Source organism: Pyxicephalus adspersus, chromosome 12 (genome assembly GCF_032062135.1).
Source record: "Pyxicephalus adspersus chromosome 12, UCB_Pads_2.0, whole genome shotgun sequence".
Classification (NCBI taxonomy): domain Eukaryota; kingdom Metazoa; phylum Chordata; class Amphibia; order Anura; family Pyxicephalidae; genus Pyxicephalus; species Pyxicephalus adspersus.
Genome location: NC_092869.1, coordinates 26,815,225 through 26,829,238, shown reverse-complemented (window position 1 = coordinate 26,829,238; position 14,014 = coordinate 26,815,225). Strand labels below are relative to the sequence as shown.

At 35.5% G+C, this 14,014-nt stretch overlaps 1 protein-coding gene and 1 long non-coding RNA gene across 2 annotated transcripts in view; one reads left to right on the top strand and one right to left on the bottom strand.

Annotated features, from left to right (window-relative positions):
- The window catches only part of RGS6 (regulator of G protein signaling 6), a 215,153-nt gene that overhangs the window by 154,212 nt on the left and 46,927 nt on the right, over nt 1-14,014 (top strand). Inside the window, exons 5-6 of the mRNA XM_072428837.1 lie at nt 5,321-5,427; nt 12,401-12,452. Coding sequence (XP_072284938.1) covers nt 5,321-5,427; nt 12,401-12,452 — 159 coding nt within the window. The remainder of the gene's footprint in view (nt 1-5,320; nt 5,428-12,400; nt 12,453-14,014) is intronic.
- Nucleotides 3,868-14,014, bottom strand: part of LOC140342595 (uncharacterized) — a 19,213-nt gene continuing 9,066 nt past the window's right edge. The window contains exon 3 of the long non-coding RNA XR_011923105.1: nt 3,868-4,021. This is a non-coding gene — a long non-coding RNA (uncharacterized lncRNA). The remainder of the gene's footprint in view (nt 4,022-14,014) is intronic.

Below are 14,014 nucleotides of genomic sequence, written 5' to 3'. Positions count from 1 at the left end.
TGGAAAAAATTTGCTCTCTCCTCATTTTTGCAACATGGGCTTCAAGTGTTCTATAGCCTATAAAAGAAAACTGGTCAGGGCTGATAAAGGTGCTTGAAAATTTAGTGCAACACAAAGAAAGTGATACATTTACTGGATTTTTAACAGGATTAATAGGTATTTCTTTTACACATATCAAACATATATTATAACACCAGTAAAAAAAAGAATGAGAATTTTATTGTTAGGATATACAAACAATTTATTCAAATATTATTCCAAGCCTAATTTTCATACTTTCACATACTGCATAACATACTTTCTTGGGCATATATGAGTAATTTAACTAAAGTGTTTATTTTAGTTTTGTGTGAACTAAGATGGCCCAACATATTTAAAAGCTAACTAAAGAAGAAGGGCAAATGTACTTTATTATACTTGAAAGGTATTAAGTACAGATTCATTGGTTTAATAGCGGGTCCCATTATCAATTCCTCCAACAAATCACTATGCCAATAGTTTAAAAATATACTATATAGTGAGGCTATTTGCCTTAAAATATATTTTGCATGTAATCAAAATAAATTTAGGCCCATAAAAAGTTAATAGAGAGGATCGGCATCACGATTGTCATGCTTAGAGAGACACGACCACTAGGGGTGCTACGGCTTGCACGGAGGTGGTGTGAGCCCTGAGAAGGGCCAAGGCTCAGAGTCTAAGCAGGAACCAGGTCTTCTCCAGAGGCTCTGATGGTGAGGATGTTACGCCACTGGTTACTGCCAGGTTGCGGTCCTTGAGCACTCCAAGATGGGAAAAACACGGTACCAAATCTCAAAGGATAGGAAGGATAGGATAGAAGGATAGTTGAGGAAGGCCAGGGTCAAAGCACTCAGCAAGCAAAAAAGATCTGCGGACACAGGGAACACAGGAGACACTGGAAGCAACAGGAGGCACAGGTGACACGGAAATATCCACAGACAGACAGGAACACTGGAACAGCACAGGGAAGTTGGCTGGGAACCAACAGACTGGACAAAGAGGGGTTAACGCTGGAGCTGGACAGAGGAAACACTGAATTATCCAACAGGTGTACAGGAACCAGCTTACCAGAACTAGGGGCTCGCACCAATGGAGACATTGATTAAGAGGCTATTTTCTGATTGGCCGGCGAAGCTGATAAAGCTTGCTAGCATTGACACGCCCAGAGTCAGAACTGCCCGTATGCGTAGGAGAGACGCGTCTGTGCTTTAGCAAGGAAAAGGTAAGTGTGACAATGATGGAAGTAGTTTAGGTCTTCTCGAAAAAGTGTTTTGGGCTGTGGGTGAGGACAGTGAAAAGTAGTCTCAGCAGATGCCAATTTATTATACAAAGCACTGAATGTCATAATATGAGACCAGTAGGTTGAACATATAACAGTCAGAGAGCCCCTGTGATGGAATGGAATTGTGAGGTTTGTTGGCTTCATTGACTGCAGTCTCTGTAACATTTAAACCTAATTTTAAGGACAGTCACTTAGATTGACTATTTCAAGAAGAGAATTCCTTTAGGCTCTGGATGCTATGAACTGTCCCTCAGGATGTATACTAAAACACACTCTTATGTTAGGCAGCTGGTGTAATTATTCTCTTGAGTCACATCAATTAAAAAGTCTAGATTCCAGCAGACACATAACCTATATGCCTAAAAAAATTCTGACTGTCAGCAACATTTATGAATTTTGCTTTTGTTTATAAAAACATTTGTCAAGGTATTTTTGTGTATCGCAATTGGATAAAGGGACTTTTTAGGCATATGTTAAAAAAGATAATTAAAAAACAACTTTTAATTTATACATTAAAAACAAGTAAAAAAATCACACAGATAATTTATAAAAACATCTTCCATGTGTAATATGGTCTCGCATAGTTAGATGGAATCATAATTCGACACGTTTTGCGGGTATACCCCGCTTTTTCAGGAAATGTATCGACAACCTAACAATACAACTATTGCGCTATATTCAATTTCACAAAATATAATTTCAGTATATATCATTAGTATAATTTATATATCCTACCAATTAATAGGAAAACATAAACTTCACCACTCCAGGTGGATTTCTCCTCTAATAGCACAATGGGGATCTCAAATTATATATCCCGTATTTGTCAAGTTATATTGTAATGAACACTCCCTTTGGCTGATGGTTGTTTTTGGCGGCTCCCCCCTTACAACTACCAGCCAATGGAGATATTGTCTTCTGTTTACTTTGGCAGGAAGTGAGGGAACTCTTAAACAGGAACACATGCACAAATACAAATTATTTATTTTAGTTGGTAAGGCTACAACCTGTAAAAGATTTCTATTTCTGTCTGTCTCCCTACTTTAATTTGAGATAAAAATATTCACATTTAAGGCCTAGTACATTAGGACAATTCACAATTACCTGTCTATATAAAAAAGAACACATCTTTCAGTACTCTAACATTCACTGTAACTTACTATTTTAATGTGTTTCAAACAAGATAAACATATTATACTACTATACATGTGTCCATGCCCGTTTGAGCCACCGCAAGACGGAGAGAAAAAAATGGTATTGTGATAAACAAAAGTGTACAGCCAACAATTTTTTATGTGGATGGAATAGGGAAGGGTTAGTCTGTCTACTAATTGCTGTCTGGGTACCATTTAGGAAACTTATCAGAGGCACAACATTTAGACTTCAACATGAAATCTCTCAAAATTAAGAGAAATGTGGGTATGTTTACCTTTGGATATTTACTCCAGTTTAGAAGCAAGTCAAAGTAAATTTTAGCAGCTTGGGTATTATCTGTATGTAGAGCCTGTTAGACTAAAGACTACTTGATTTGAGTCTATAATTTATGCTCCCTTGGTAGACATCTGTGAGACTAGATGCAGCTTAAAATTGAAGCAGTGACCTAAGCCTGATAAAGCACAAAGCTTGATGTCAGCGAATAAATTCCCCAACATTCCTATTGTGCACACAAAAGTCAAAAATAGCAAGTTCATCGGAATCATCCAAAGTGCTTAAAAAAATCAATATATAAAATAAATTTTTGCAGCTCTTGCACAACTAGTGATAGCACTAAACTAATTTACTTTTTCCTTGATATAAAATAGTTTGCTATTAGTCTGCCCTCATTGGATATACACAGAGTGCCTATAGGATGCCGGTCTTCTACACTGATGAATCATGTCTGAAATAGATTGTTCCCCTGAGACTGCATTATTGTATAGATTTCTCCAGTTAAAAGTACCATTAAATGTGCCTTAATGCATGCCACGCCAATTGTCATTACTCTACCTCCAAGGTAGAAGATAAGCTTTCTTTTACCCACAAATTCTCCTTGTTAATCATCCTTTAACCCTTTATTTAATTTTCACATTTTTCTCATATTTTCTTTGCATCATTTAGTAATGCAGCCAATGTATGGGTTTTCACAAAGTGAAAGTACAAGGGTACAAATTTTAAAAACTGGGTATATTCAGTGGGTATAGAAAAGAATCACCTCGTTTAAAATATTTATATATAAGTATAATATAATATTATTTATATTTTATTGCTTTGGTATCAAAATTTAAGACTACTTTCTGACACTTCTGGCAGTAAGAAAAAACTGAGATACCTAGCACAACAACAAAACTATATGCTAACATGCAAGTTAAGAGATATAAGATCCAACATATACACTAAATGCACAGATTCAATGAGTTGTGTTCTTTAGTGAGTTTTCAGAGAAAGGGATTGTTGGAATCGGTATGCTCCAAGTTAATATGAAGTTCAAACGAATATTGTCTTTTTTTCAGAGCTATGTTTATTCTTTTCAGATCTCTGCAGTAATCCAACATAAAACAACTTTTGCATTTTATGTCTGTTGAGGGTAATCCTGTAATACAGATCAGCCCCTTGTGCCTTTTCTTCTTGTGCAGGATGACTGGTCTTGTATCTCCTCCTAAAGTTGGTGGTGGGAACTACTTTCACTCTCTCCTGTCCAATTAGTTTGTCCCAACACTTATCAGCTTTGCTGGTAATCATACACTGCATGTGAACATAGAGATAAATAACAATTCAGGATGTGAATTCAGCAAGTGATAATGTGTTGTACCACATACAAATCATTTATGCTTAATTGTCTTTAAAGAGCTAAACTCTTAACATCATTTATGGCTCTGTTCTCAGATGTTCTTTTTGGCAAAAAATATTACAATTTATACACAGAGTTACAGGTATCACACTTCAAATTGGATTATTTATTATGTATATTTGGTAGCTGGGATGATATCAATGATACCACTTTAGGAAGAGCCTCCAAAAGATGGACTAGTATCTGTTTGTTAGCGGCAAGACGAGCCATAATGGCATCTTGGATATATACATGCCGACCCACATTAACCAAGGTTCACACAGCTCTGAAACAAATTTTTTACAGGGAATTACTGGAAGCAGACCAAGGAGATGATTATGCTGTCACTTGCTTTTTGGATAAGTGGCGCTGGTTCATTGATAAGGTTTTGACGCCTATTGGGGGGTTTGAAAGTTATTGTATTTATCCCTGTGGGACCAGCCAGTTGGATATCACAATGGTTCAGTCTGATACTTAACTATTTTTCAAGTGCTTACATGCCTAAGGTTTTTAGAGTGTTACTATGAGCATGAATATTGTTTGTATAGGTGTAGTTTAGAAATGTTTAGTGCTATTTTTTCTGTTTTTATATTTATTTTATTTGCTTTTCTTTTGGTCTATATTATTTTATTATTTTACATGTATACATGTAAACATACATGTATAGTAAAAAATAAAAACTTTTAATAAAAAAAAAAAAAAAAACTGAACTAAAATGTAACCAGACATATAACATTTAAAATATTATGATCAAATGTACAAAATTTGTCAGTTTGACAGGTCTGGGAAATGTATAAATATAAAAAATAACATGAATCTGGCTGGACTGCAGTATGATCTAGTGATTTAGACATCTGGACAAGGCTGATTCCCCTTGTGTCTCCATTATCAGTGTACAGATAAACAATGTTCTTTACTTTTGACAGCTAGGACAAGTAAAACCCTAACCCCTAACAGTGATGGGTGAAACAGGGATTTCCTCATTAGAGATGATTAGGGGTAAATGCATATTATGATAGAAGAGGAATGAGTAACAGTGTCTGTTTCACATTGCATCCATGGGGTACACTGACTGCTTTACTAGTTTGTTGAAAATATTACCAATGATAGCATGTCATACATTTTCAGGTTGCTTTATCGTCAGTGTTGCAATGCTTTTGTTTATTCATTTTCACAGTGAATGTCTAGAACTAACTGCTTGCTGTCTCCTTTAGTGGAAGCAATACATTTAGGAAGCCTTATAGCAGCCCAAGGTTACATCTTCCCCATATCAGATCATGTTCTCACGCTGAAGGATGATGGGACCTTCTATCGTTTTCAAGTAAGTGAACCCAACACAAAAAATGTTGGAAAAGTATAACTTTTCTTGACGGTTAGACAAAATGAGGAATTGCATAAGAATTTTCATCTGAGAGATAATGAATTATGTAAAGCTATGGTACCCAACCTATGAACTGGCTTCCAGTAGGCTAATAGTTCGTTTTATGTCATTCAAGCTATCTTATTTTTTCCATGGTGTTCAACCCTTTTATTTTATGTTACTGAAAGAAATAGCATTGTCTGTTATGTGCATAATGTATTGTTATACAATAATATACCAAACAGCAGATGTTAGTGGAGGGGTGTTAGTAATCCAACATAATACATCCTCGCTTACCACCTCATGGATGTCATAGAATACCTGTACTAACACTAGATTTGTGCCTAAGATGACCATCACCAATCATTTTGGGCAAAGAAAAGCTAGATCTGTACAGACCTTAAAAATGTGGTGTTTATGGATTTTCCATTTGGTTTGTACCCCGTGGCCAGTCACCTTAAATGTGATGGGTAATGGAAGGGCTTTCTACTAGTGTGAGAATCCACTCCAATATTTTTGTTGTGATGTTGAAAGCCTTCGGAGAAAATGTTAAGGTTTAAGGAGTACTGTAAAGATCTACAAACAGTGGGAAAAACATGGAGTTGCGGAAATCAGAGTAGTAGTATTTAGCCACTCTGTAGGAGATGTAGGCTTATTGCACAGGCTTGCCGTTTCATAGTTCTGTAAGCCTATAGATAGTTGTTTAAGTGTGTTAAGTTGTTTAAGTTGGTTAAGTGTGCACCTGGAGCTGAGACCTAATAGCTGAATACCTACTTTTGGAGTGCAACGGGAACTGCACTAATATAATTGTGAGGTTGTGACCTATAATCTGATAACATTCATTGGTCTACCTTGCGCTGTGTGTTCTTACATCTGTACTGATGGATAGCCAGTCTTGTGATATGAGGACAGATAAAGATTTCCAGGACTGGAGAAAATAGACTATCATAGGTAAACCTGGTTCATTTCCTGGATAAATTTCCATGAGCCATTCATTTTCATCTAGCATCCTGTATAATTCAGCAGAAGTGTTTGTTTGCAATAAATAAAAATGTTTAATATAAATAAAAAACATCACTCGATCTGGCACTGTGCAGACACCCCCATTTTATATAATATTATAAATGTGATGATAGGGCTGCTTTAAATAAATGCACTGGCTTAAACCTAACATAGGCAACAAAGGAAATAAATCAAATATAAATCACCCTTGCACCTTTTTTTGAAAAACAAATACAATAAAACAATATAGGGTTTTAATGGAGCCCAAATTCATGTCCCATGCTTCCCTGATCCCTTTGAATAAGGGCCAAAGGAACTACAACAAATAGTGCAGTGCTAAATTCAAATAACGGGCTTAATATCATCCTGTTATTTAATTGTTGTACGCTGTTATATCTAATTTCCAATATCTAGCCATCTAGTTATCCAGTGGTAACACACAAACAAATTCAAGGCTCACATCATTACCTTAAGCTAATACCATAAAATAAGCAAAGATAGTTTGTGCCTAGCACATTACTAAATGACTTACAAAGTTGCCAGTTGGTAGTTTGGAGATGTTAAAAGATAACAGATATATACTACAGCATTTAAACACGAACATTTAAAAAATAAAAACATAAAAATACCCTTAAATGTCATGCAATATTATTATAAATTGTTAGAAAGAGTTATTGTTTAGTCTTAAACCATTGATATTTGTGAAATATAATAATTTAGAAATTGTAATGCATTTTATGAATCTTTTTTGTTTTGTCTTGAACACACTAAGAATATTTAACATTTAAAATATAAAGTATTCATAAAATATTTGTCACTTAAATCACAAGTTTTAAATATATGTGTGTGTATTTTTCATAAAGCAATACACTGCAAACATAAATATTCAACATTCCTCTTCTCATCCCCATATAATTAGCCTGCAAGTAAGCAGGGGTCAGGCAAGGGCAATATCTATCTCAAAAGCTATAATGTGTCTCCTACTATGCCATCCCAGGCATGCTTGGCCCCCTAGGATTTTTTGTGTTATGTCTTCATTTATTTATTTATGTACAGTTTAAGGTTATGAAGTTCCTGTAGCTTTTATTTTCTTTAGGTAAGGGAATGCAACTGTCCATTTATACTGACTATACATATAAAACAACTCTATTTGTCTTCACAATTCAATACCTTCGTCATTTGTTATTAACATTGTTAAAATCTTTTGTCAGAAAATGTAAAGTGAGTTCACATTCTGAATACCATAGTGCCTCAGCAGTCCAAGTAAGTGCTAGGAGGTCACATGATACCAGAGATCAACAAAAAAAATAAAAATCACATTTAAGCTCCAAGTTTGCAGTGCAAAGATTAAGTTTTTTGTAACTGGCTATTTTTGTAAAACTGACATTGGAATCATTATATTTTGCACAAGCAATTTTATTGTGATTTAGACACGCCATTTCTAAATGTGATATGGGTACTGGTATAGTAATAGTCATTTCCAATAAAAATATTGTTAAAAGGTAAGCTAAATATAAATGTAGTTTTAGGGATTAGGTTCATGGTTACATCCAAGGACTGCCCAAGCTAACCCGCTGGAGTTACCATGAAAACAAGCAAAAAGCATGACAGCACAACACAAGATTGGACCCTAAATGTGATGCTTTCAAAATCCAGTGAAACTTTTATAGGTGGAAGAACCAAGTACATCATTCACTTTCTGTAACCTTCTTCTCCAGAGCCTTGGGTTTACCTAACTACAGGTACATTCTAACCTTTAAATGCATATTCAAGCAGAAGTATTTGGAACAATGTTATAACTAGTCCCAAATGCATAACCTAATGAGTTTGTGGTATGTCTTTATAGCATCACTATCTATAACATCCTTGGTGTGCTGCTGATATTTCAGGTTCACGACATACTCTTAATTTGGAGTTCAGCTCTCTGTTACTTACTTGCAGTTTCTTTCATTTGCTATTTTTATGGCAGGCCCACCTATACTATTCTTGCATTTTTTAAATTCTATTTTTATTAGTAACCAAGATGCCAACATACATACAACCGAAAAAATTATCAGAATAGTATAAAATAATACATCATATTGCAACAGAGCACAAATAATGTGGAGGACTTTTCACAATATCAATAAAAATATTACAGAAAGGGACAAAAAAGGAAAATATATTATACACAAGGTAGATCAATTGTGCAAGTAAGTTCTAACAAATAAATATCTAATTAAAACATATTGGATGCATAGTATGAAGGGTGCTGAAACATTTTAACTTTAAAGGGGCAGGGGGCAAAAGGATGGTAAGAGGAGGGAGAGAGAAAGAGAAAAGTGTGGGTATGAGGATAAACAGACAAATATTCCTCTTCAGCCCCAGTCACAGGCTAAAAAGAATGCGTGTCTACAGTAAATCCGAGTCTGTATCAGATGCAGTGTTACGCATCAATGACAGTCTGCTGAAGAGCAAAACTAAATCCAATAAAACCATGTACAACCAAATTTTTCATAAATGTGATCTCAAAAGGCTATCAGGTCTTCCTTTGCAATCCAGTGTTGGATAGAAGGTGGAGTTGTTTGCTGCTACATGGCACACGTGCCTTTGTGCCATTCAACAAATGATGTACTATTCTTGAAACTCAAAAATGTTGAGGTTGCCACTGCTGAAGTCCTCCTAAAAATGCAATTTGGCTGGAAGTCATAATAATCTTGAAACTGAACTTTAGGCACATAAAAAAATGAAATAAATAAATTGGCATTTGTAATCAATAACACACAGTAAATACATATGTATTTAAATGCAAGCAGTAACTGTATTGTAACAAGTGATTTGTATGGTCATTAGAAATGTGGCAGAAAAAATACTGTGGAGGAAATCTCTGAAAACTGGGGACATCTAGTGGTGGAAAGGAATTACTGTAGGGCACAACACACTGGAGGTGAATGGTGGCCTTTTTTCTATTTCTATTACTTTATTAATATTTAGGATTTAAATATACACATATTATTTTCTCTACATTTGCACATTTTTCAAACTATGTGTCTATATCCTACATTTAGTAATATCATGTCTTCAACTGCAAAATAACAGTTTTTAGTGTCTTATAAATGTTTGTGCTCTGTTGCTCTCTTTATGGTTCAGCAACAGCTGTATATGGTATATTTACTTTTTACTATGGCCTACTAGTTTTCCCATGTTCCCATACAAACAGCATGAATGCTCATATCATTAACATAAATGCTTAACATTATGCTTAAAACATACACTAAACCCTTCTCATTACCCTCCACTTTCACAGCAGTATGTACACCACTAAATAGTATTGTAGAGGCTACCAATGAATGGGTTGCAGCTGATAAAAGAAGATGTGTAACAGCGGCATCAGTACGGCAAATTACAAGCTTTACCCATAATTGGCTGGTTGTAGTTACATAGAAAAAGTACTGGTGGGGAAATCTGTATATTGAAATATAGTGCAGCAAAGGCAAGTTTTGTTATGTTATCTTTTACTTGTGTGATTTTGGGTTAGTCTGATTCCAGAGCTTCTCTGTGGACTGGTCAAAGTCAAAGTCAGACTTTTAAAACAGACCTTAGCAAGGGACTTTTAGCTGATCTAATGACATCAACCATCCCTCCTCTACTCGGGTGTCTGTGATATAATGGCGTGTAAGCACCATGCTGTAGTAGTTACTACTTACTGGCATGATGATGTTGCCAGGAGAGGCAAGACCATAATGCCTGAGCCCAGAGGATTTGATTTCAATGATGTTGGTCCTCATTCACTTCTGAGGGATCAGTGTATCTAGTGGATGAAAGGAATTACTGTAGTATGCAGCTTCAGATAGCGAGTGTTGTTGCAAAACCTATTTTTTTATTGGTAATATCACTTGGCTAAAATTTTATTTTTTTCCCTTATATTACCAACATTTTTCTCAATTTGCATTTATAGATGACATAATGGAAATATCCAATCATTAGTGTAAAATTGGTTTCAGTATAGTTTTTGCCCAGCATACTGTTGATTTTTGGTTCGCATTTAGCATGCAGCTGAATGTACTGCCAAGTTTTTCTGTAATAAGATACGTAATACATTTAAATATAAATACAATACAAGTTCATGATGCTAGAGCAGGAGGAAGAAAGCCAGCAGCCTTAAATTCTGTAAGCCATGGGCAGTAAATGCCACTTATTCCTGCAGCCAGGTTTAAAGTAACAAATTAAATCAGCAATGATCCAGTTTTCTGATTTCAATAATATTGTTCTCCGAGGTTCTGCCTTGGCCTTTATTTTCAAAATGTATTCTCCATCACAACAAAGCAAGCTGAACTTTTAACCTGAACAAGAAGCTAGCAAATCATATCTACTGACAGCAAGCTAAGTTGCTTCAATTTTTAGGTCAAATTAAGCCATTTCACATTAGTAAATGGCATGCAACTCCAGGGAATTCGTCTTGGTATATAAGTTCAGTCTGCCTTCCAAGATTCAGCCTTGTGATTCACTTAGCACACAGTCCTCTAGCAAAAACAACACTGAACATGTAGGTAATTTTCTAACAATACAGAGCTTAAAACAAATGAGCATATAAAAAAGAATCTGGATATCAGTGACCATAATATGATTTAATTTATTGTAAGTTGTAAACAGGAACCAAAAACTGGAAAGATAAAAACTTTCAACTTTAGGAGAGCAATTTTTCCATTATTAAGGGTGGCTCTCTGTGACTTGGACTGTTCCACACAACCGAATTGTAAAATATTTTCCAATGGGTAATAAGTTTAAGAGGCTAAAATTAAAATCTATGTGGCTAACAACTAATGTTAAAAAAGTCATAAAGAGTAAGAAAAGGGTATTCCAAAAATATAAAAATGAAGGACCAACCTCATTATTTGAGAACTATAAAGAATATAACAAAATATGTAAAAAGAAGATAAAATTTGCAAAACGTCAAAATAAAAGACATTTTGCAAAAGAAAGTAAGGCAAACCCCAATTTTATTTTAAAATATATTAATAGCAAAAAGAACAGATCTGAGCATGTAGGCCCTTTAAAGGATGTCTCAGGGTTGGTAACTGGGAATAAAGAAAAGGTGGATGTATTAAACACTTTTTTTAGCCCTGTGTGCACAAAGGAAAGTGGCAGAGTTGAATTCCAAATTGCTAATGTCATAGCCCTAAATGAGCCACAATGGCTCAAAACTGATACGATTGAGAAACAGTTGGGCAAAATTAAGGTTGACAAAGCTCCAGGACCTGATGGATTACATCCACGTGCCCTCAAAAAGCTGAGCTCAGTTATTTCAAAGCCATTGTTTATAGCTTTTAGAGACTCCTTCATCACTGGCATGGTACCAATGATATGGCGTAAGGCCGATGTGGTTCCTATCTTGACAAAGGGAGCAAAGTCATTACAAGTAACCACAGACCCGTAAGTTTAACATCCATAGTTGGAAAGGTCCTAGAGAGTTTGATAAAGAACCCCATAGTGGAGTTTCTGCTAGAAAATAATATAATAAATGATAGTGACCATGCATTCAAGAAAGACAGAAGTTGTCAAACATCTGAATTATGCAGTCCAGTTTTGACGCCAGTTCACAAAAAGGACATTGTGGAGTTAGAGAGAGTGCATAGAAGGGCAACTAAACTAGTATAAGAAATAGAGAAACTCGGCTATGACAAGTGATTCGCTGAACTAAATTTGTGTTTTAGCAATGTGCATTTAATGTTGGAGGCCAGTATAAAAAATGTAAGCATCAATGCAAGAATCATTAACCTCCCAGTAACCTTGTCATTTTGGTTTATACATTTCTTTCTTTGTAGTTGCAAAATATTTATCATGTCACCCTAATTTATCTGTTGCCATTCCCATTTATCTGTGTTTCATAGATGAATTGATTTTGAGGCAAACATGAATTGTTTAACAGTTAGTTTATCAAATGTCTTTCTAGGCTCCTTATTTCTGGCCTTCAAATTGCTGGGAACCAGAAAACACAGACTATGGTAAGTGTAATATAAACAAATATGTAAAATAAATAAATAAGGTATGGTAGGCTACAATACTCCTTCTATGTCTGCTTGTTCAAAAATCAACTGAGCCAACAGGATATACCATGAAACTACTACAAACTGTGGTAAACCTGCAAAAATATTTTAAATGTTCCAGTTGTTATTAATATTTTGTTTATTTTTTATTACTCTACTTTAAACATGGGTTGGTTAATTAAACATTAAAAACTCAACCTTGAAACTGAAGGTTGAATTTACTGCCACCCACTTTTTTTCACAAACCTTTGCATGGTCATAAAATGGTTCTGCCTACAATCAACCAAGTTAGACAAAAAATTACATAGTGTCTAATTAGGGAAAATATATCTACCATTTTGCAATTCTTTGCACAAGCGAAGTGGTTTGTCACCCTTGGTTGACCTCTGCATTTCTTAAGACTTATATGAAACTCTATTAACAATTTAACATCTCATACTCAGATCTTCCATTCCCACCCCTGTAGCCCAGATCTCATAACTTTTTGCCTTTCTCTGCTTTATCTTCTTTTAATCCCAGTAATTTCTTCTGTTCTTACGTTAAACTTTGTGTATTTCTATATGCAACTAATTACCTGTAGTCTATCAGCTATATTTGACGTTTTTGCCATTGCACATTCTGACTAGAACATGTTTTAAACTTGAATGTTAAAAAGGTTACACTGACTTACAACTCATGTAAACATCAAAAGATGTCATTCTCCTTAAATTTCCTACAATTGTGTCTAATTTGTATCTGGATTTATATGTCCATATATTGTTCGTGTTTTCTATTAGGTTTGATTTAAAAGGAATGCAAACTAAAATAATTTTGTGATAGCTTACAAAGGCTTGTATGAGTCTGGTGATTGTATAATTACCAAAATATATATATTGGAATAGTGAGATATTGTTAGAGTGATCGAATGCCGAATTCTCCCACCATTGAAGTCCTGTGTTCTTGGATAGAGAAACTCTATCCAGGAACACATACTACAGGGCTGCAACAGCGATCCTGATTGCTGTTGCCACACTGTACTAGTAGAATGTGTTTTTGGATAGAGTTTCTCTATCCAAGAAAACAGGGCTCTAGATGTGATGAATGGGGAAACTTGTCCCCATTCAACCTCTAGTGCCCGGGGATAGCCTGCAGTCACAGCTGTGACCACAAAGTTCCCACGGTTGTATGAACGTAGGAACTGAACTGCAGATAAACTCTGCAGTTCCACTACGATTCCCAAGGCACTACAGGTTAATTAACCTTTAGTGCTCCGGGAATCGCACACTCTTCTCATAGATTGCAGCCATGGCTGCAATCATTGATTAGCTCAGTATGCAAGCCCCGGGGCACTACAGGTTAATTAACCTGTAGTGCCCCGGGGATCGCACACTCTTTTCAATGATTGCAGACATGGCTGCAATCATTGAGAAGATGCCCCGCAAGTTTCTCTTAAACTACGTACACACGTCAGATTTTTATCGCCCGATAATCGGCATCGGCCAATTATCGGGCGAAAATCTGCCGTGTGTACAGTCGGTGTC